General features: G+C 44.5%; 1 protein-coding gene across 5 annotated transcripts in view; it reads left to right on the top strand.

The window, feature by feature from the left end:
- Fggy (FGGY carbohydrate kinase domain containing) overlaps window positions 1-23093 on the top strand; it is a 384056-nt gene that overhangs the window by 279676 nt on the left and 81287 nt on the right. For 4 of the 5 annotated variants that reach the window (XM_048453091.3, XM_087904859.1, XM_087904858.1 and 1 more), the window contains exons 12-14: window positions 8553-8627; window positions 15992-16112; window positions 21369-21463. In XM_048453091.3, coding sequence (XP_048309048.2) covers window positions 8553-8627; window positions 15992-16112; window positions 21369-21463 — 291 coding nt within the window. Of the gene's footprint in view, window positions 1-8552; window positions 8628-15991; window positions 16113-21368; window positions 21464-22877; window positions 23078-23093 lie in introns of those variants that run through there. The other variant, XM_048453092.3, reaches the window with a different exon arrangement.

The raw sequence follows: 23093 nt of genomic DNA, 5'->3' as shown, positions 1-23093 counted from the left end.
GAATCAAACATCATAAAGAATGATTTCATGATTTGGGAGGTTGGTTTTTGCTATTTCATTGTGTGCTTGTTTTTAATTCTAATGGAGGGTTGAGCAGTTTTCATCACCGTGAAGATGTAGAGAGTATAAATTTTGAAACTGAGCCAGTATTTGCATCTTAACTTGAAAATTCATTAGCACGAGACAGTGTTAGGTTTATTGTATGAGGACCATCTTCTGCTCAAAGGGAAGCTGGAGCAGCCCAGGCTTCTTTCCACGGTCATTTTCAAATGAGAAATGCTTGCCCAACAGCCAGCATTCCCTGGCTTCGCAACAAACGAGTCTCTCTAGTGCCTGCTTAATGGCTCCGGGTGGGGGATTCCATATGTGACTGATGAGCCCTGAACCAGCTGTAGAGCTGCACCTTAGCCCCAGAACTGACTGGAACAGCCACTGAGGTCCTCAGCCATAAAACCAGCTGGAGAAGTTGTTAATGCTCAGAGTGTCTCAATAGATGCATTTCCTATGCATTTCGTGTGGATCTGGAAATGGGTGTTCTCTACCCTTAGATCTCTGGCTACAGTTCCCCAAACACACATAGGGAATGCAAATCTAGACCCCACACAAAGGTTATTCTGAAAGTCTTCTCTTCACTGAACATGACTGATCTTTAGGCTCCTATTGGTATAGTCTCTGTTTAGATGGTGGGAATTTAGGGTGTTTGCTTAAATTATTTTCCCGAAACACTCATTTGGAGCAGTACATGGACTAAGAGACATAACAGACCATGCGTGCATAGCAGACACACAGCATCCCCTGTTGGTTGCACTGTGTTTCCTCTGCTTCCGTTTGGAATACTACACAACCCTGAGCAGGAAATTACATTCTAGTTCTCTGATGAACTGTATGGTACCTTCCATTCCCTGCTCAGACTGTGGAAAGCTGAGTGCTGGTCCAGGGGCTGTTGAGTCAGGAAAGAAGCTTTACAAAAGCTTGTATAGTCCCTGGAGGCTTGGCAGAGGCCAGAACCCAGTCAGAGACACTGCATTAAACACTTAGACATCTGTATTGTCGGGGACTCAACTAAGACTTTGCAAGAACTCGGGAAAAGCCAGGGTCTCATGCCTTCTTGGGATGAGGAGTGGAGGATGGAGCTGGAAGGTCCCAAGCCAATCAAAGCAGTTTGCAAGGGCAGCCTCAAAGATGCTAAATTTTGTTGTTGCTTAAAACTGTTCTATTCAGACGTCTTTTACACCTTTTTTTACTTACAAAAAATTAAATCTTCTGACAAATATTAATATTGTCAGATTACTGAGCTAGCTTTCAGATAATCTGCTACTTACTGAAGTGATTAATTTGTAGTGATTTTTCAGTAAGGCCCATTTCCTCCAAGCACTGGGGTAGATGCTGTATTTGTATCCTTGCCAGTTTTTACAAAAAGGCTTTGAGATAATTTTTGGCAATTGAAACAAATGGAGAAACTGAGGATCGAGCAATGTCATCAACTTACCCAGCAGAGGAAATAGTAGAATTAAAATTAGAACCCACTTAGTTCAAATTTATACCACAAAATTAGATAGATAGATAGATTCTTATCTATCTATCTATTTATCTATCTATCTATCTATCTATCTATCTATCTATCTATCTATCATCTACCTACCTACCTACCTATTCTATTGTGCATTGGTGTGTTTGCCTGCATGTATGTCTGTATGAGGGTGTTCATTTACCTGAAACTAGAGTTACAGACAGTTTTGAGGTACCTTGTGGGTGATGGGAATTGAACCCAGGTCCTCTAGAGGAGCAGCCAGTGCTCTTAACCACTGAACCATCTCTCCGGCCCCCACATTTTTTAAAGGAGAATAAAACTGAAGTATTAAGGCTTTGGGTGTTTTCTCACTCTTTCTGCTCTGTTTCCAATTTGTCCTAAAATCCGTTTTCTTTCTTATAACCAGCGGATCTCAACCTTCCCAGTGCTGTGACTCTTTAATATAGTTAATGTTGCGGTGACCCCAACCATAAAATTAATGTAATTAATGTAAATATCTGTGCCTTCCCATGGTCTTAGGTGACCACTGTGAATGGGTCATTGTCCCAAAGACGGCGAGACCCACGGGTTGGGAATCACTGCTTATAACCCATTCTTTTTTCTGTGTATACTTAACATCAAATAAAGCCAGAGGTAGACGCAGGGTGAATCTTTCTAGAGAGTGAGCTAGCATATGGAATCTGTTGCATTGGTCCAGAGAAGAGAAACACTGGGAAGAACTAGGGTTTGACGACCAAGAATAGGATTCAGGGTGACATGAGGCTGGAGACAGGGTTAGACAGCAGCATGCAGGGGACAGAGCACTGGTACAGAACAGCTTTGCAAACTGGTGCCTGCATGCATCAAAATGGCTTTCACCGAGCCTCAGCAGGTGTGAACTGCCAGGGTGTCACCTCAGTTAAATCGTGGTGGAATCAGGTCACTGGAAGAGTGTGAGCCCATCCTTTCCTTTTAATATGTGCGCCCACTGCACCATTGTAGAGTTCCACAGCTCAGAAGTCCAAGTTGCCCCTCTAGTCCCTGGTTTCTCTGCTCCAGTTTTCACATGGCCAAAAGCAGAGGCTCCTACTGGAAGGTTCTGGGAAAAATATACTTTCCACTCTAGTCATATTGTTGCTGAACGTAATTCCAAAATAGGTAAGACTAAGATAGCAGTTTCCCAGTAAGCAACCAGGATTCCTGCTCAGCCTCTAGGTCAGTGTCTCTCAACCTGTGGGTCACGACTCCAAAGACCATTGGAAAACACAGATATTTACATGATGCTTCATAACAGTAGCAAAATTACAGTTATGAAATAGCAACAAAAAATGTTATGGTTGGGGGTTACCACCGCATGAGGAGCTGTATTAAAGTGTTATAGCATTAGGAAGGTTGAGAGCCACTGCTCTAGATCTTTCCTTAGGCTCGTTACGTTCTTCCTGTACCCTCAACCACAGCAAGGCCAGGGCAAATCCATCTCATATGTTGAGCTTTCCTGGCTTTCCTTTCTGCCTCCTGCCTGCTAACTGCCTTCCTCTTTTTTTTTTTTTTTTTTTTTTTTTTTTTGTCTCATCACAGACTGCTGTGTCTTCCTCTTTGCCATCACTTCATGAGCTCTTCTGCCTTCCTCTTCTGCTTTTCGGTGCCCATGTGATAAATCAGGACAATCACTCCCCTTTAAGGTCAGCTAGCTAGTAAGTGATTGTTTCTGTCAAGTCCCTTTATAGCCAAGAATAAATTAGTGTTTGCATAACCAGAGGACAGAAATCTTTCTGATTCTTCCTCCACAGTGGCACATTCATCTTCATTTCCCAAGTCTGCCTGGGTTTTAAGTAGTGAGTGCAAAGTATCTGCCTGAACTCCCACAGTTACTGAGTCTTTCCCAGTCTTCTGCTTCCTTTTGGTTCCAGAGAAATCCTCTCTGGCTTCTCTAGATGGACAGAGAATGGTCCCTATTCTCTAGTCCCTCTCTTCCCCCCAAAATCCTCTCCAGAGCTTTCTCTGATCTCCTTCACCAACTCTACCTTCCTCAGAAAACCTTGTTGTTTTCTGGAATGCGTCCAGTTAATTCCCCTAAGTGTTGATACCCCTCATCAAGCTCCAGGGACCTAGGATATCTGCCTTGTCTTTGACAATTATCAGGAACCCTTAGAGAAATGTTTCCTAAAACACCTTTATAGCTGACATATATAATTTTGATTCCTCTAACAACTTTGAAGAAAAAAGTAACTAAATTGCTATTATTACTAAGCTACTAGTCCTTACCAGAAACAGATTTTGAATTTTTGAATATACAGATGTGTCTAGTAGGATATTTTGAAAATAGTACCCAAGTTTAAACTTGAACTTCATTTTGGTTTCATGAATACTTTATATGCATAGCTCAAAGGTAATTTTATACAATGCGCATATAATTTTTTCATCAAACAGGTTTGTTGTGTGGAAGCATCTATTTGTGGTTAATATAAGAGCTCAAGTTTTAGATTTTGATACAGTTTGGTCTCCAGAGTAAGGCTCTTGATACACTTCTTTGAATTATTTGGGGAACCTATGAACCTTCAACTAATAATGCCAAATTTTGGGACCCCCATCCCTCTAATTTAGTACATTAGGTTCTTGCTAAACTATGAATTGTCAGCTCACATCAAAGATTTAGTTAACCTGGAATAGGATTCCAAGAAAGCTGCACTCAATGTGAATGCCAGGCTGGTGAAGGGATGTACCCACATGTGGACCATGACCGAATAGTGTAATATTGAAGATGAGGCTTTAGCTTCTGTCTTTCCAGTTTATAATATACATGTATATGATAATTTGTAATGTCTAAGGTTTCTCCACGTCCTTGCAAACACATTCCTCACTATGCTTTGCCTGGGTTCTTGTTAGGGACACATTGCTTCTCCATGTTCCTAGAAGGCTCTGCACCTTCAGTACTCTGATGCTGGGACTGATCACAGCCTGCCTTCTGCACTGGGTTCTCCATATCCAGCAACCACCAACCTTCATCCACCCCTTTCTGTAGTACACTGGAAGAAATGCTTTATTTCTATATCACAAGGGGGATAAAACTTTAATACAATTCCAAAGAAAGAAAATGAACATGTATTAATAGTTAAAAGGAAAAGGCACCCTTAATAAGTTTTTCTTGTATGCATAGCTGGCACTAGAAAACCTGAAGGAGTATCTAGCTTTTATAGACCCAGTTCATCTTACCAATAAATAAGGAAAATTACAGGTGCAATCTCCTGTAGTCTTCAAAAATACTGAATATTATTATAGCCCTGTCCTCCAGATGAAAGCAAGGGATTCCAGAGGGGCTACAGTTCACACAAGGCTGTACACCCCGTTAGAAGAAATCTATAATGGAAACCCAGATGTCCTCCTGTAAACCTTACCATCTTTCTCTTCCTGTACACTTAATTTATAGGAAAAAAACCACATTTATGTAATACTTTGTGTCTTTAAGTTAGGAGGTTCACTGATCCATTGTAGTTGTTGGCATGGTTTTGGATATCAAATGCAAGTTTAACACATTTCTATAGATTAAGTAAGTTCTTTTCTCTTATAGTTCCCCCTTAACACAAGATCCAAAGAAATAAAATGTGCATGCCATCACAAGTCTCCCGTGGGGCTTCCCCATACATTTGACCGTCTCGCCTCAACATTCAAAATAGGCACATACATATTTATAACCACGTTCCATCCACTTATGCTTCCTTTCAACTTCCTCTTAGCAAAAGGGCCAGTCAGCCTTCAGCTGAGCCATCTAGCTCATTGGGCCTGTCCTGGTTTGGAATCTGTTATAAATCCACACACACCTCCCGGGCATCTCTAACATTCCTAGGAACTCAGATCTCACAATTCCCTCAAAGGCTTCTTCATCCTCCAGAGTGGTCCACACAACACTCATTCCATAGAAAGCCTGCATCATGAACTGATTTCACCAGGGCAAAATCCCCAATCTTTGACAGAATGAAATGGACTAACTGGCCAGCTGGCCCGCTGAGGTGCCCATGTGCCTATCAGGTGAGATGTCAAGGATGTAAGACCCCAGATCACAGTGTCTCTGCCTCAGGGAGAAATGGCGCTCACTGGGTCTCAATCCAGCACCACAGCCCCGGTGTTAGTGTGAAGCAATGCTGAAGGCGGCTCTGGGGCTGCGCTTGCTGCTTCTCCTTAGCTCACACCTCCTGTTTAATAGTCCCCTTTGATAACTCCTTCCTGAGAAGGATGCTGTCTTTCGGAATGATGGCCATGCTTTACTTTGGAGAAAAGTCAATGCTGCCTTTCATGTGGCCCTTTCGGCTGCAGCCACTGTTGAGCTCAAGAGTTAAAGTTTAGTGCCATTGATTTCTAAAAGAAAAATGTCCCTTGTCTCTGGAGGCACCAGAAATTTACAGAGAGGACTGTGGAATCAGTGTGCTCAGACATTAATGCTTTTTGGAAGCTCTTATGTATATTTACTAGATATTAAAAAATAAATATAACTATGCCATATTTTATGCCTTCAGGATGTTAGTAATTGAGGAAGATATCAGAACCAGCAACATTATTCATATTATAATATAAATACTAGATTGTCCAATGAATATAGATAAGGAAATGCTTCTCATACCCAAAATGGACCCCAAATGCCACACCCAATCACAAATTATCTGGATTTGGTCTTTTAAACCTACCTGTGGGTCAGCCATGCAGATGATCATGGCCTGATCCACTTCCGGTTGCTGTCCAGAAGAAGGCAGCCTACTGACCTGGCTTCAGAAGGGAGCTCTAAGTGGTCCAGTCAGCTGCCCTGCTAGATGAGGAGCCAGGGATGAGCAGGTGTGCACCCACCTATCACCAGTGACCGTCACCCAGACTTCTGTGTGCTGAGCTGTAGGCAGCTCACCCTGTGTGTTCACTGGAAGGGGCTTGTAGCAGGGCTGGCATTTATTTAATCCTGCCAGATGGGACGGCTTATCTTTATTCACACAAGGTCTTTTGTGAGCTCCTGGAAGCTGCTTTTACCCCAGTCTCATAAAAAACACTCCTAGGGTAAGGAAGGGCAAGAGTGGAGATCTAGGGAACATTGACGAAGTTACTCAACATGGTTTTTTAACTTCCTTTTTCTTTGAGACTATAGAACTAATTTCCTCTCATCCCTGTGAATATTTAAGGAGTCAAGCAATAAATGTCCAGATATTGTTCTACAGTGATCAGATTTTTAGAAGAAAGAATGGTGTTTGGATGAAGAAAAGGACCTTTGAGTTGCTATTAGCTCAAAAAGACAGTAGCATAGTGCCTACCTTTCACATTATTGGTTTGGAAAGAGGGGTCCCAGAATTTTTTTCTGGTCTGTCCTGTAACCTTTCAATGTTCCTGTGTGTTAAAATCAAAGACATAGTTCTTACCTGGTGACCTGTTATCAGCCAAGAAAAAGCCAACAGTTTTTGTGGGTGTGATTCAGGCCAGAAGGAGCATGTCATGTTTCATGAGGAAAGCAAGAGTAAATAGATATTAGAGGGATGAGCAGGGGCCATGCCAGGAAGGTGTGCACAAACTGCATTCCTTCTATAGTGCCAAGGTAACAAGGAAAAGTTGGCCAGACTTTTTTTGTTTGTTTGTTTGGTGTTGTTCTGGAAGTGAAGGATGCTGTTACATTTGTTTGTCTGTATGTTGTTTTGAGACAGCTTTATTGTGTAGTCCCAGTTATACTGAATTCACCAGGTAATTTAAGCTGACCTTGAATTCTTAAGTTTCTTACTGGTGCTAGGCTTTAACATGATCAGGTTTGCACAAAAGAATAATCATACTAGCTCTACTGTAGAGATGAATTAGAAGTGGGCTATAGCAACAAGCAGGAAGACCAGGATCATGGTCTGAACTAAGGAGCTGAATAGCAGAGAAGACAACAGCAGGCAGACTTTAAGGGCTTGGGAAATTAAATGAAGGAGAAAGCAAGGAAGAGAGCTCTGCTCATGGCGTCTGGGCCCTGCAGTAGAATGCCTTGACCAGAGGAGGAATCTGGAGAGAGTCATCAAATAAGGGTGGAAAGGGAGGCCAAAAGTGCTTGGCAGACCGCTCACCCCAGTGTTGTTGTGGGCTATGTATTTATATACCTACTGCAGCTAAGGATTGCTCACACCATATAGCCCATATTACATAAATTAATTCTATAACGTGACGATCTAAAGTGAGGCTCAGAGAGATGCTTTCCTGGAAAAAGACATTGGCTGCTCAGTCTGATGATCCGAACCCAACATGGCCAAAGAAGAAAATCAGCTCCTGAACATTATCCTGGGACTCACGTAATACACAAACACACGTGCACAGAGACAGCTCAGTTTCCCTTTTATCTAAACTGAACAAAGGTATTGATGTCCACAGACTTGAAAAATATATCAGCCTCTACCCTCTCTAAAGATTCCAAAAGAGCATTGACACAGAGAGATGAACGAGCTGATTGCATCCACAGCCAGCATCCATTCATCTCCAGAATCTCCGAGAAGCCGACCCGCTCATATGGTTCTGATTGATTTTAATGGGATTCCCTTGCAAACCATAGATTCCAAATTATCCCTCAGTAGGTATAACATCTGTTGAAGACATATTATTTATCCTGAATAACCCTTGGGTACTATTACACGAAGTTCTGACAGAAGCTGAGTACATGGTCTTTTTATAGTCACATGCCAACTGTTCACATTTTTTTATTTCTTATAAACCACACAAGATACTTATTTATAACATTTTAATCACATTTAATTTCATGTTAAAATATCAAATTTAATCATAGAAGAGACTTTATTTATTTTTAAATTTTGCTTTGGTTTGGTTCACAAAGAATGTTTTAGTGTAGGGGAGGAATTTTTTCCCCCAAGTTTGAAGTTTGAACAACTTTGTAAGCATTCCATGTTCAGCTCACAAAGAAAGGAATCTGCATATGAACTTGTTGCAGCCAGAAAAAAAGGTCTGAACATGCTCATAGTCTATGGGAGTTATCTCTATCCATAGAGGCTGCTGTTGATCCCTTATTCTTCTCTTTTCTTCTTTCCTGTAGGTCACTGGGTTGACTCTGTCTCAGGACCTTGATGATCTCGCCATCCGCTACCTGGCCACTGTTCAAGCCATTGCTGTAAGACACTTCAGTAATATTTCAAAAAACAAACAATCAAAACCTCTGTGCTCTCAATATGTTTTGACCCACAGATCTGTGAGATGCACCATAATGCTTTGGGGGCCGTTTCTCAATTAGAAGACCACTTGCCACAGAGAGATATTTGCCTGTCCAGGCAGTGATGCTAACAAAGGTTCTCTCTCACCTGCCTTTGTGACAAACTCACTGAAATGAAAGCCACAGGAAAACCCCTGAGCGTCGTGTTTGTCGTTTGCCTGATGTCTTCTAAAGCAAAGAGGCAGATTCCAAGTACATGCGCAGCCGGGAAACTGCTCTCAGCAGTGTTTGCTTTTGTACAACCCATAACACTGTTCGCATTACCAAAGAGTTCTTTCTAAGGTTCCTTTAAATAGTAAGCCTCCCCAGAAACTTTTGGTTTGGGGTAGGTTAAAATGATTAAGGAAAGAAGCGAGAACTTATTCTGAAACGTAAGAGGCTCTTAAAGTGAGGTCCAAAACGTAAGCCAAACCCTCAAAGCTCAGACATTGCCTAAGGAGTCTTCTTTTTTTTTCTTTTTTTTTTCAAAGTTTATTAAAATATAAAAGTTTCCATTTTCGCCCCTCCTCCCAACACCCTCCCACTCCCCCCACTCCCTCTCCTCTTCCCTCTCCATCCCTAAGAGCAGTCAGGGTTTCCTGCCCTGTGTGTAGTTCAAGTTCCTCCCCGCTCCCTCCAGGACCAGGACGGTGAGTATCTAATCAGACTGGATCCCCAAAAATCCAGAATATGCTGAGGAAACAAGTCCCAGAGTCATTGTCAATGGCTTTTTAGAAAGACTTCGGGCCAGCCACATTCAGAGAATCCAGCCTCCTCCAGAGAATCTGGTTGGATCAAGCGCTCCTTCAGTCCCAGTCAACTGGCCTTGGTGAACTTTCATTAGATCAGTTGCCTTGTATCAGTGGGTGATCGCTCCCCTTGCCGTTCTGATTTGCTTTTTCATGTTCTTCCTCCTTCTGCTCCTCCTTTGGACCTTGGGGGGCTCAGTCCGGTGCTCCAATGTGGGTCTCCGTCTGCATCGCCATCCATCGCCGGATGAAGGCCTCTGATCTTGCCCTCCCTGCTCACGTTCTTCTTCCTGCTGCTTCTCGGTTGGACCTAGGGAGTTAAGTCCAGTGTTCCAACGTGGGACCCCATCTTTATCTCCTTCTATTGCCAGATGAAGGATCTATGGTGATAAGCAAAATATTCATCAGTATGGTTATGGGCCAAGGCCAGTTCAGGCACCCTCTCCTCTGTCCAGAGAACAATCTGGGGATCTCTCCTTGGAGACCTGGGATTCCATTTACAATCAAGTCTCTAGTAAACCCTAAACTGACTTCCACAGTTGAGATATATTCTTCCCTGAACCCATATCTATCCTTCCTCCCTCCCCCCCTCCCAGTCCCCCGAGCATTTCCCATTCCTCCCCTGCTCCCTTCTCTCTAACCTCCTACCCTTCCAACTACACTCCCAACCCCCCATGCACCCTTGGTTACCTGGAACTCTTGTCTATTTCCAATCTCCAGGAGGAAAACTACCTGAGTTTTCTTCAGGTTCACCTTCTTATTTAGCTTCTCTCGGATCACGAATAATAGGCTCAAAGACCTTTAATTATGGCTAGAATCCACTTATGAGTGAATACATACCTTATTCATCTTTTTGGGTCTGGCTTACCTGACTCAGTAAAGCGTTTTCTTTTTCTTTTTTTGTTTTTCTTTTTATTTATTTATTTATTTAATTAATTTTTACTGGGAACCCCTCAAGAATCAAGTCTCTTGCAAACCCTAGAATGGCTCTCTTAGTTGCGATATAAACTTCCCTGCTCCCATAACCATCCTTCCTCCCTCCCCCCTCCCATTCCCCCAAGCCATCCCCAATTCTCGCCCTCTCTCCTAAGGAGTCTTCTTGTGCAGCGGCGCTCCACCGGTGGGCTGCCAGCAGCTTCTAAGCCCTGACGGCATACAAAAGTTGGCGCATGCGCCTCTATTAGAAAGTGCATTTGCGGAAGTGGTTCATGACTTTCAGCATCTTAGAGAAAATGCTTTTGTTAATTGTAGGAAGAGAAAGGAAACCCTCAGAAAGGAAAACTCAGCTTACTAAGTTATGAGGAGCATTAAACCCATGGCTCATTATTATTATTTAGGTTTGTGTATGTGGATATGTACATGTCTATGAATGGCACACGGGGCTGCCAGAAGAAGGCATTGTACTTAGGAACTATAGTGAAGGTGGTTGTGAGCTGCCAAATGTGGATGCTGGGAATTGAACTCAGCATTCTGGAAGACCAGCAGACTTTTTATTTTTATTATTTATCATTATCATGACTGTTAGTGATGTTAGGGGTTGAATCCAGAGCCTTACCATCTAAGGTGAGCACCCTACCCAGGTTTGGAAACCTGTCTCCATCCCTAAACAAAATTTCAGTTTGCTTGTTGCAGCTGTATAGACATAAACAATATTCACTAGTTGTTTTTTTCTCCCAACAGCTGTTTTTATAGTCTTACTATTTTTAGTACATGCATGCGTATTTACCCATATCACCAGCAGAAGGACTATGTTAGTACTCATACTTACCCACAAGCCATGTGTTAGGTCTAGAGAACAGAGCCCCCCAGTCACCACAGTACGGTCCCTTCTACAGAGCCATTGCAAAGGCATATAGAGCCTGCCCATTCAGTCACACAACCCCTGTAGACTATAGATCAGACTGTTTCTCTCTTAAGCGACTTACCTCTTGACTTATACCTTGACCAGGTCAGTGACACCGATAAAACCGCTTTCTATATAGAAGCTACAAGCAAACAAGCAAAGAAGCAGGGAAAAACTCAGACAATTCTGACATCTGTCAAAATGGAGAAAGTTAGGAGTAGATGAAAACGGAAACATGTCTATCTTTATTAAAGACATGCAGTAATCGTGTTTTGAAACCAAGAAGATTTTCATGATACTCCTAATTCAGAATAGAATTTGGAGATACTTGTGAGATACACATACACACACATGCACACATACCTATATATGCATATGTATATGTATATGCATGTGTGTATGTGTGCTAAATACCTTATGCCATCACCTAATTTAACCACACGTTGATATTATGTTCCTCAGTCCACTGACTAGAATCCCAAGCCTTAGTACAGCAAATTAGCTTGTTCATTGCCACATAGGTTATATATGCCAGACCAGTGATGATCGGGCACAGTTTATAAAATAAAACATTAAAGTATCGAGGCTGTTTTAATGTTTGACTTGTGAATGTCATTGTATGAAAGGGCTTGCAGTTGGCCCAGTCACTTCCATTGAAATGAACAGTTCTGGAAAACAAGAGATGCATGATGCTCACATCTTGTGAGCAAATCTAAGAGGTGGACATGAAAGACAAAGCTAAACAGGAGAAAGATCAAGGCCATTACCCCATAGTGGTAAGGACTGTGACCCTTCAGGGGACCTCAAACTCTGTGCCTGGCACCAGAGTGCCTTGCCTGTCCAGGTTGTAAAATGTCAGCCCTGCATACCACGGGGCTCGTCTTTACATTTGAGGTGAGGGCAGGCTGCTTGCCAGGGTCTCAAGAGCTAGTGCACACTGGTTGTGCACACTGGATGTGCACACTGGTTGTAATGGAAACCCGTGTCCACCGCAACCCCAGCTCCCGCTCTTGCCGCTTTGTCACAGTGTGGTTTCCTTTGATCTTTTCATAAAAGCTACACAAGTGAAATAAGTTTTCAGACATTCCCAGAGCACCTTTTACTTAACACATATCAGAAGCCATCATTCATTTGGCCTGAATTTTTTTCCACAGGCTACTTTTCCTGGTAAGAGCATTGCAACAGGAAGCTCAGGAATGAAAAAGATTAAATTTAATAATGCATGCAGGAGAGGAGGGGGGAAGAGCCTGCTATGTTTTCTCAAGTAACACACATTTGGGAAATCAATCTTATATTTAATGGGCCATACATATATTTAAAGCGATCCTATTTTTTCTGTCTATTGTCTTAATGACCTTTATAATTCCATGCAGTGAAGACATTTTAAGACAGATTTCCTGATAAAGCTTTACTGTAGCGTCAATTTAATTTGGGAGGGGTTCCATCTGTTTGAAAAAGTGTGTGAGTGTACTGATTTTCTAGGCAAAAATGTGCATTTTAATGAAGCATTTTGATGACAGATATTTTCCCATAATGTTCAGCTTGGGAAACAAATTGTTTCCTTCTTCCTGAATATCGCCGTAGAACCTATTTGTTATTGGTAAGTTAGACAGTTCCTCTGCATGAATATCCATGGTTGGCACTCTGTAGCAATGGAATGAATTTAAAGAGAAGAAAGTTAGCGCCAGCCGATGAGAAACCCCTCCATTGCAGTGAAACTCTCTCTTGCTCGGCTTCTTTGAAAGACCTGTCAGCCACTTGGGTTCCTCCACAGCTCCTCTGTCTGTCAGAATAGACCCTTAAAAAGTACTATTTGCATTTGAAGTCTCTCGATTTGCATTTGGTTCTGTGTCCGCTTGGAATCGCCTAATTTTAATTTAAATTTCTCCACGAAAACATTTTTTCCAGAAAGGTGAGCACAGAAGCCTTGGCGCACAAAGCCCTTTGGTGGGCATTTCAAGAGGGTGGCTCGGCAGACAGGGGAGTCTGGGACACTGAAGGGAAGGCCCCGCAAAGGGCTCCAGAGTGGGGAGTGGGAGACAGGCTGTCACAGCGCTGAAGGGAGTGCCTCTTGTTCGGGTCCTTGCTTTTCCTTCCCAGTCCTGTGCTTCTCAGTGACCCCAGTCATAGACTGCGGATCACGTGGTCCACGTGGGGTGAACACTCTTCAGGTCTCTAGTTTGTCTTGACTGACATGAGAGATGACGTTGATGGGCGGGCGCAGCAGAGCGCCGGGTGAGCCTCACAGCTAGAGGAGCCCTTTTGTGAGCGCTTCAGCGCGCCTGCAGCTGTGGGGCTGGGAGGGACTCGCTGCTGGGTCACGCGCCATGTCTCAGGCCATACCTTTTACTTCTTTTCATGTTACCATTTTTAACAAGCCCCATTCAACTGAATGAATATGATATTATTTGTTTTATTAGTAAATGGGAGTGGGGTTTTAGGTTGGGTAGGAGGAAGAGGTGAACTGCCTGTCAGAATAGGGCTTCTTCAGGGCAAAGCTCCTGCTTCCAGCTGTGCAGATCCCAGTCTTTGCAACAGGTCACAGTTAGGGTTAGGGGCTAGCACAGGCAGTCCTCCTGTGATCCGTAATGGGCTGACGGACATCCATGCCCTCCTGAAGTTATGCATTGCCCTGTTGTGCGTGACATTTTTTTTCTGGGGTTCAAGTTCCCCCAAAAGTAAAGAAAGAACCTCTAGAGAGAATCACTACTACTTAGGCAAGGAATCACCTTGTACGTTACAACATGTTTCATTTTTCAAGCACAGCACCACCACAGATACTCTTTGAAGGCCCGAGTTTTATAAATCCGTATTTTTACCAGATTCACGTGCAACTTCTACAAATATTTAAGACGTCTCTGCTGGAACTGCTGCAACTTTTGTTCCTGGCTGCCCCGGTGCGGCAATATTTATTGTAAACCAATGGGGATGTCATACCTTGTGACCCCCAGATCACCCTCTGATCTTCCTTCTTTTTAGGGACTGTTATGGCCTGGGAACATGTGCCTGGAGGGACACTTCTCTTACCTAGACCCTCACCCAGCAGAGCTCATTTACATTTACATGCAGTGTGTTTAAACAGCTGATGAGAGTCAACTGTGGCTGCTGCCCTCCCTGAGGTGCTGCCAATAGGCTCATTGCAGTGCCGCTCAGAGATCCTCAGTCAGTTACTCATAAGGCAGTTGTCATTCATGAAATTGGAACTGAAGATACTTCCCATCGAAAAGTCACACACACACACACACACACACACACACACACACACACGCACACAAAGAACGGCAAAAACAACGGAACAACAAAACCAATAAAACCACTACAAATTCTCAAGCAGCAGCACTAGGGAAGGAAGCAAAGCCTATGGCTAACTAAGAGTAAAACTGCCTTTTTAAAATAGGCCCTGTCTCCTAGGAAGGTCAGAAGCTACACGAATCAAGTCTCATCAGTGTGACTGATGCCCAAATGCGAGCTGAAGAAGGACACCAATAGACAGCCAGAGTGGATCAGGAACGCCCACAAGGCCTCAAACCTACACAAAGAACTACGAGCAGCTAAGGCTTGTGGGAGCAAGATCAATAGTCTTCCCCAGGGAAGAGCACATCAAGTGGTTATTCAATAGCAAATCGTCAGTCCTGAAAACAATATGCATATATATCGCACTTACATGCATACATGTCGCAACAATTAATGAAAACAGGGACTATGAATTTGAAAGAGGACAGGAGGGATATATCCGAAAGTTTGAAGGGTGAATGATATAATTATACTGTAACCTCAAAAGAAAAGAATTAAGGGGCTGGAGAGATGGCTCAGAGGTTAAGAGCATTGCCTGCTCTTCCAAAGGTTCTGAGTTCAATTCCCAGCAACCACATGGTGGCTCACAACCATCTGTAATGGGGTCTGGTGCCCTCTTCTGGCCTGCAGGCATACATACAGACAGAATATTGTGTATGTAATAAATAAATAAATGTTTTTAAAAAAAAAGAAAAAAGAAAAAAATTAAAAAATAAGAAAGAAAAAAAAAAGAAAAGAATTAAAATCCTAGGCCTGCTTAGCCTTATTCCCCAGGAAAGGTGAGCGTGCTATCGGCCCCTTCAGCAGTCCCACCACTCAGGACAGTCAGATCCCCAGCCCCAGAACACAGGACAATCTGACACGATAAGGAGTCAAGTCAAAGCAGGAACTCAGTTTATTACTCTGAGCATCAGCTTATATAGGTTAAGTGGCATCGTGTGATGCGGGGGTTCCTCCAGCCAATTGAGAGACAGCCAAGCCCTCCCTCTAGCTGGAGGGGCATCTACCTAGTTTTTGTTCACTCAGTTCCCTCAAACTCGAGCCAGGCTTTTCTCTGTCCTACAGGCCTCAAGGTACAGGCCCTGAGATAATTTTGGCCCAATAAAAATGAAATAAAAAGTAAAGAAATCAGCTGTGCTAACAACCTGACTGTTTTTCTCAGTGCTGTATTACTCCTGAGAGAAGCAAATGGTGACTGCAGGGGTTTGGAGTCAGGCAGTCCCAGGGTAGAATTCCCTGTATTAACCAGCTGTGTGACCACAGGCGACATTATCTCCAAGGCTCAGCTCTCTGGGCATACAGAGCTCTGGGTGCCAAGCCAAGGTCATGCCAAATACAAGTGTCCCCGGTCACTTGTTTCCACTGCCATCCTATTGTTTATCTCTGCTTTCTCCTTTCAGTTTGGGACACGTTTCATCATTGAGGCCATGCAGGCAGCGGGACACTCTCTCAGTACCCTCTTCTTATGTGGAGGTCTAAGCAAGAATCCCCTTTTTGTGCAGATGCATGCTGACATTACTGGTAAGCCGCCTGTAGTGGGAGTGGGGATGATACCCTCTTTGGGTGGTCAACAGATGGGTGTGGCAGCTTAAAGGCAGGCTGAGGACAGGAGGCCATTGGAGGTGACTCAAGTTATTAAGATAACTCTACAACCTGTGTCCTCATGATGGGGAAAATGACTCTCAAGTTTCGCCAGTTACTGAACAGAACACCAAGGCTGGCAAGGACAGATCTTAATTTGAGCATATCTTTGTTGACTGCTTCTGAACCAAGCCTTGTGAGGAATGTTGAAGGTATAGAAATGAATAAAACATGACCTTGGCTCTGAAGAGCCCAAGGTCTTCCCAGAAAGGCAAACAGCTCACAGACACAGTAAATACAGTATGACAAGAGCCCTGGGCGAGAAAAGCATAGAAGGAACTTCACTCAGTTTTGGGCTGTGCAGTACAGAGCAAGTGAACGCAGATCCCAAATACTGACGATAAGGTGTCTAACTGTAGGCTGGGAGTGTACCAAGGGCCCCAGACGCTGAGATTCCTTCTCAGTGCCGAAGAATCAGGGTTCTGATCTTAAAGTCAGACACTGTGTATCTTGTGATGGGCATGGAGGTTGGGAATAGTGGCAGACTGGTATCTGAGCAGAGCCCAGGGTTCCAGGAAAGGATCTCTGTGAGGACACCTGCCAGTGCACACATGCTGATCTAGACTCCCGTCTCTCTGAGCCAATACCCTCACCATTCTTCATCTTCTTCCCAAGTGTCTCCTGGGGACTAGCTCTTCTTCCAGCACCTATTGCTGGGTACTTAGGTACCAAGTCCAAGCATAGGACACAGGGAGGGAAAGGGGGAGCATGGGCATTGTCTGAAGCCTCCACTCCTGCCTGACACGAGCTCACCTTACCCTGGCCTCCATTCCTCGTGGCCCCAACCACCGTTTTCCTTCCACAGCTAGTAAGTTGGTGTCTGGGCTCAAACTGTCTCCTCAGATCTCCTTTTCTGCTCCAGGCCATGCAGATTCCTACATCCGTGATCTTTATCCAGGAGACAGGCGCATTTGATCCGTGTACATGAGATAGATGAAATTGAATAGAGTGCTGTATCTACCTTAGAAATGAGTAGACTGAGGCTCCAGGCAGCATGTAGCATTAAGAGTAGAGCTAGCATGTTGGAAAGCATGGACTTTTGCTCGCCTTAGCCAAGTGCCTAGCGTGTTGGTGGGAATTACACTACAATCACTCCCCCTAACTGCTGAATTAGAAAGTAGACTGCAATGCAACGAAGCAAACAGAGGACAGGGGAGTAAGTTCAATTGACTTCCCTAAATCAGCCGGTCAGGTAGAAACAGAACCAGATTGTGATTCTGCTGTTGACCGGGGTTTCTGGACCTTCCTTCCCTTTGTGACTCTTTGATGATGCCTGCCCTCTTCCAAGTGAACCACAAAGAGTGAAGTAAACAGAAACACAAGCCGGATTAGCAGGGTGGCTTCGATGAGGCACAGATCTGTGGGGGCTGTGGTTTTCCACTGTTTAGCCTCCAGTTAGTCAATGCCTCCATCCCACTCAGATGGGAGGCTGGAAATCAGCTTTAGTCCAGGGAATGGGAAAAAGGGTAACTGAACCGGGTAGCCAGATATGACCTGGGCACAGCCTGGGCACGAAAGCTCCAACCTTTGTGAAAATGTGTCATCCTCTAGTCCTGTGTCCCTAAGAGTCCAAAGCCAGGGAAAGCCGCTTCGCCACTAGCTCTGTATTGAAAACTCTGTCCTCTGAGCTGGTGAATGGAAGGCTGTGAGTGGTTGTTTGGGTTCAGATTGCAATTGGACCCTTTGTCTCTAACTACTAGCCAGTTCCAGTTGTGGACAAAGAGACCTTTTCTTTGCCGAAAATTCCTCTACTCGTGAGTGACAAAGGGTGGCAAAGTGCATCTGCCTTCAAATGCTTTGGCTTCTGTTAAACTCATTAATGCATCCGATAAAATAGCTCACATTCCAGGCAAAGCCTCCCTCTTCCTGCCTTCACCCAGGGCTCAGAGAAAGGAGAGCGTTTGAATCTGTCCTGTAAAGAGAGGCTGATGGAAAGGTGAGGAGGTCCTTGGTATCCTTAAGTCTGGAATGTCTCCACTTTCCCTGTGCAGAACAGTTTAGAACAAAGCACAAGTCTGGTATGAAATTTTCAGAAACATGGGTGAGAAAAATGCAGAGCAGAGTAGTGGAAAGAGCTGCAGTCCCGCTGTCTGACCTAGGGGAAGGCGCTCTACTTGTGGGAGCCTGAAGTCCCTCTTCCAAAATACCAGCAGTGTTGTGATCTCCCTCATGGAGATCGTTCTGAAGATTGGATGCTCAGGAGTTGGAGTTCCAGGCTCTTGCTTAGTTCCCAGCCTGTTGCTTTAATTCTTCCCTACAGGTAGCCCCATGCCCCAAAGGAGAAGACATGGTGGAGAAAAAGACAGTTTAAAACTTTACAATCAGTTTTGTCCAGGTTAGGAACAGCAGGCCTCATACCGTCAGGGAAGATGGACTGCTCCAGCTAGGGAAATGACAAGGGCATGCAAGCACTTCCTGTGCCCTGGCCATTGGCTTAACTGTGACTTCAAAAAGAAAGAAAAAATGTTTGTATGTACTAAGTAACTGTAGGTCTTCTAAATTGTGCCTCTTCAGTGCTGGCAGTTTCTCTAGGGGTTCCTTCTTCCTGTCTCACCATTAATTCATTCATTTTTTATTCTCTCATAAGCACACCCTGGGTACCCAGGCTGCCAAGTGCTAATATTGGCTGGAGAATGCAGGATGGCATCACAAGGTCCATTACCAACCAGGGAAGCCTCTGTAGTCTTCTGACCATTGTGTAGGAGAGCAGAATACGGCCAGAGGTCAGAGGTGACAGGGCCTGACAGGGAAGGGAAGCCTGGCCAACTTGAATAAAGGGTTTCTTTACAGAGGTATAGGAAACCTAGGCAACCAGGGAGACCCCTATAGTTGCTAACCTATTTTCATTCCCTAGGCTTCGACATTAGGATCTGGAGCCACCAGCCTAAGATAGGAGCTTAGTCCAGACTTAGTCAGAGGGCACTTTGCAAATGAGAAAAGGGAGGCACGGAGAGGTTAAGTAACCTGTCTAATAGTGCACAGCTGTGTCTGCATGGAAGCCAGAAGTCAAACTCTGGCAGTCAGCTCCAAAGTATGGATGCTGAACTATCACCTGAGAGCTAATGACGGGGCCCCCTGCCTCTACTGTCCAAGGAAGTGGCCTGGGACTCCTTTGTTTCCACTCAAAAATACAGAAGTCATGGGTCTGTTGCAGAGGAGCTGAGGATAAAGGTTGCTTGGAAGGCTATATTCTAAAACAGTTCTAGGTCTGTAGGAGGCCTGGGTTGGGCATCAGAGTCACACAGGCATGAAGAATGCTTTCCGACTGAGCTGCCAGCCCTATTTTGTGTGGCCTGGTATCTGTCCTTCCCTTCAGGACGGCTGATGAGGCCTGCCCTTGTCTTTTACCAAAGCCCTACGCCCCAGCTCCCACGAAATCCAGACAGAACCCTTACTTGCCATCAATTCTGCTTCTAATAGTCGCAGCCACCATGTCTGCAGGGCTGCACACAGACCAGGAAGTAAGTGCGCGCCTCTGAGTGCTCTGTTACTGTCCCGGTGCAGTAAACCCTGTCCCAGTTTGGAACCTGAGATAACCGGGGCTGAAAGAGTTAAACAGATTATGGGGGACTCCAGAGGAAAGGAAGCAGAGAAGAAGCCAGGCCTGAGCTTCTCCAAGAGCAGTCACACCACCTGAAGGCTTACCTCTCTGAGCTGTCTGCGGGATTCTGCCTTCAGACTGTAGGAGGGGGATGGGGAAAGCTGACCTGACCTGGGGAGGTAGGTGTGCTAACAAGTATGCCTCCCTAGGAGAGGCCGGAAGAGAGCTGCAGTCTTTGTCTACCAGTTCTGCTCTAGAACTTCCTTCTGTGGCATTTACCGTCATCTCTTGACTAGAAAATCAAGAGAAAATCTTGTGAAAGTAGAGGGAATTTTAACCTGATCTTTCAGATAAGGAAACTGAAGAACAGAGATGTGGGAACCCTAACTTAGGCTCCCACCATGAAGTCAGTGAAGACACTGACGTGTAAATCATCTTAAGATCCAGCACAGTGGTTCCAGATGGACCTTCAATCTTGGGGACTTGTCCTGTACCTGGCTTCCTTTTGCTCTGCTTACCTTCAAATGCCTGTTTCGGTCTCATGTCCACTGTGTCAGCCATTAGCTCAGAGACTCATTCTTCCATCCTTTAGTTACCGTGATCTGGATCCTGTTCTAAATGTCAGAGACATGATAGTAGACAGAATGTCCAGAGGTTCTCAACCTGTGGTCATGGCCCCTTTGATAACCCTCTATCTCCAAAAAATGTTTACATTATGATTCATAACAGTAGCAAAATTATACTTATGAAGCTGCCATGATTGGAGGTCACCATTGCATGATGAACTGTATTAAAGGGTCGCAGCATTAGGAAGGTTGAGAACTACTGGCCTCGGCCTGTGTAGTGTCTGTTTTACCGGGCAAAGGATAAGACAGCCTAAGAAGAAAAATCCGTGGTAGAAAAGTGAAGGGGGAAATCTAGGAGCCAGTGAGCAGTGTTGAAGATGCCTCGCTGTTTTAAATGCAAAGACCAAGAAAGACTCAGTTTGTGTTTGCACCACGGAGAAAGGCAGTTACATGGGTATCTGAAAGGGCCCTAAAACCTACTCAAGAAGATGGCAAGAGAGATAGGTCCATGTGGTGGGAGGAAAAGAGAAGCTAGAAGCTAGAAGAGGGTTGTGTCAGACTGTCCAAGGACTTTGACTTATTGGGGAGGAAAGAAGCCCTGGTGATGTGCACATGTGAGCTAGAGAAACAGTCCTTCCATGCCCGGACCTGTCATTGCATCTGAGACTTGAATAACAGGGCACAGCCTGATCCATTCCAGCCTCTACTGGGCCCAACAACGCATGTAATAGAGTAGAGGGATAAACCCCAAATAATACCAAATAGAGCTGCCAGAAGCCAGAGGCCAGGGTGCCAAGGTCTCACAAGTTGATAGATGTGATACTGGCTACCTTGACGTTCTTGGCCAGTGCACCAGGAGGCACAAGGCAGAGAAATCCCCTGGAACCCAATATCTAAAAACACTGAGGACTTCAGGGAGGTAAAAGTATTGCTGCTTTGACATCAGGTGTTTTGCTTCTGAAGGTGCTTGCTGGCTCCCCACAACCCTAGTCCTGCTCACTAACCAGGGTGTGACTTTGTCCTGTGCAGGCATGCCTGTGGTCCTGTCACAAGAGGTGGAGTCTGTCCTCGTGGGTGCTGCTATTCTGGGTGCCTGTGCCTCTGGGGACTTCACATCTGTGCAGGTATGTTCGGATACATGGGCGGCTGTGGTCCCTCCCCTGTCTGAGGCTGTCTGTCCTCTTGACAGAAGCATACAACTTGCAAAACACACACAGGATGTAATTAAGAAATGATAGGGTTGCAGCCAGAGAACGGCAGGTACTGGCAGCCTTTGACGTAGTTACTGCTGCCTCCTTTTTGCCTCACCTCTGTCCGTAGGAATTGTCCTGCTTTTCTTTTCTCTGCTTTTTAAAAGAGCTCCTAAATTATTGAGCCTCAGTTTCCCCTTGGCCATTTTTCTCTGACCAAGTGAAACAGGTAATACTCAAAGTATTGATTCTTCATGTGTACTTTAGAGTTTTATTTGCTTATTTGAACTGCATTGCTTTCCAAATAGTGCCAATGCCTCTGTCAACAAGAAACACGGAAGAAAGTGTTTGTTAAAAAAAATTAAAAGTAAAAATAAGGAACAAAGTATAGGAACCCAGAAACAGTTTGGTGGTGATGATTGAGTACACGGATTTTCTCTGAGCTTCCTGGCAGCCAAGACAAAAAAAGAATGCATGATAAATTGCATAATTCTCATTCTCAAAAAGAGGAAGCATACTAGTTTCTGGGAAGAGACAGACTTTTCCTGCTGTGAAATCACAAAAGACATTGTACATGCTGAAAGCCATGAAAGGTTCTGAGTAGTAAAATGATACAAAATCTTAAACAATGAGTGTGAGGTAGAGGCCACAATGACAGGCTCTTCAGTAACAGATGGAAACAAGTCAGACCCCCAGGTACCAGCTGAAAATCAGAGAACTGAATGCCTTGCTCACACGAACCAGGTGTTCTACCAGTACCCCAACAATTAGAGTTCGACTTGCCGTGACTGTCTAGAGTGGCAGGTACTGAACTAGGTTCTTTAGGATCGCTTTCCTAATACTTATAATAGCCTTTCATGGCCCATAAGAGAGACCCAGAGACTTGCAAGAGTAGATACCTAGAAACTTCCAGAGACAGAATCCCATTTCCCGGTCAACATTCTCCATTCTGGGGCAGGTAGCACATGCCCCCTTTTGTGACAGGGCCTGTGAAACATCTCTCCTAAGGACCCACATCTGCTCATGGACCCGTGCGTGTTTTAATAGAAGCCTTTAAACAGGGGTGGTCTCGTTGAATTGTCCTCATTTTCTGGGTTTCCTGATCCTCTCAAAAAACGGGCTGAAAATAAAGAGACACTGTCGTCAGAAAGGGCACCTCTGGCTGAGAAAGGCTGAGGCTCTTTTTCTGCCGTCATTTTCTAACCAAACCCACGTAGTCCTGAGCTCTGTGCTTGCTTGGACACACTCAGGGTCACCTGTCATCTTCAGTGCTTACTTTTTAAAAAGTGCTTGAGAATGGAGCTGGACATGGAGCTCGGTGGTTAAAAGCTCTCTACTGCTCTTCCAGAGAACCTGAGTTCGATTTCCAGCACATTTGATGGCTTCTGAGCATCTGTGACTCCAGTACTAGGGAGCCCCCTGCTCCCTTCGCTTCTGAGATCACCTGCACACATACAGGTGGTGCATGTGCGTTCATCTAGGCACCCACACATACACATAAAACAAAAAGTAATTAATTAATCAATAAAAAGTAGTGTGCGAGACTAATTGCCTTTGGTATGAT

The sequence above is a fragment of the Myodes glareolus genome, chromosome 3 (genome assembly GCF_982192425.1).
Source record: "Myodes glareolus chromosome 3, mMyoGla1.1, whole genome shotgun sequence".
NCBI lineage: Eukaryota > Metazoa > Chordata > Mammalia > Rodentia > Cricetidae > Myodes > Myodes glareolus.
Note: the sequence above shows the minus strand (reverse complement) of the source record. Positions and strands in the feature narration are given on the sequence as shown.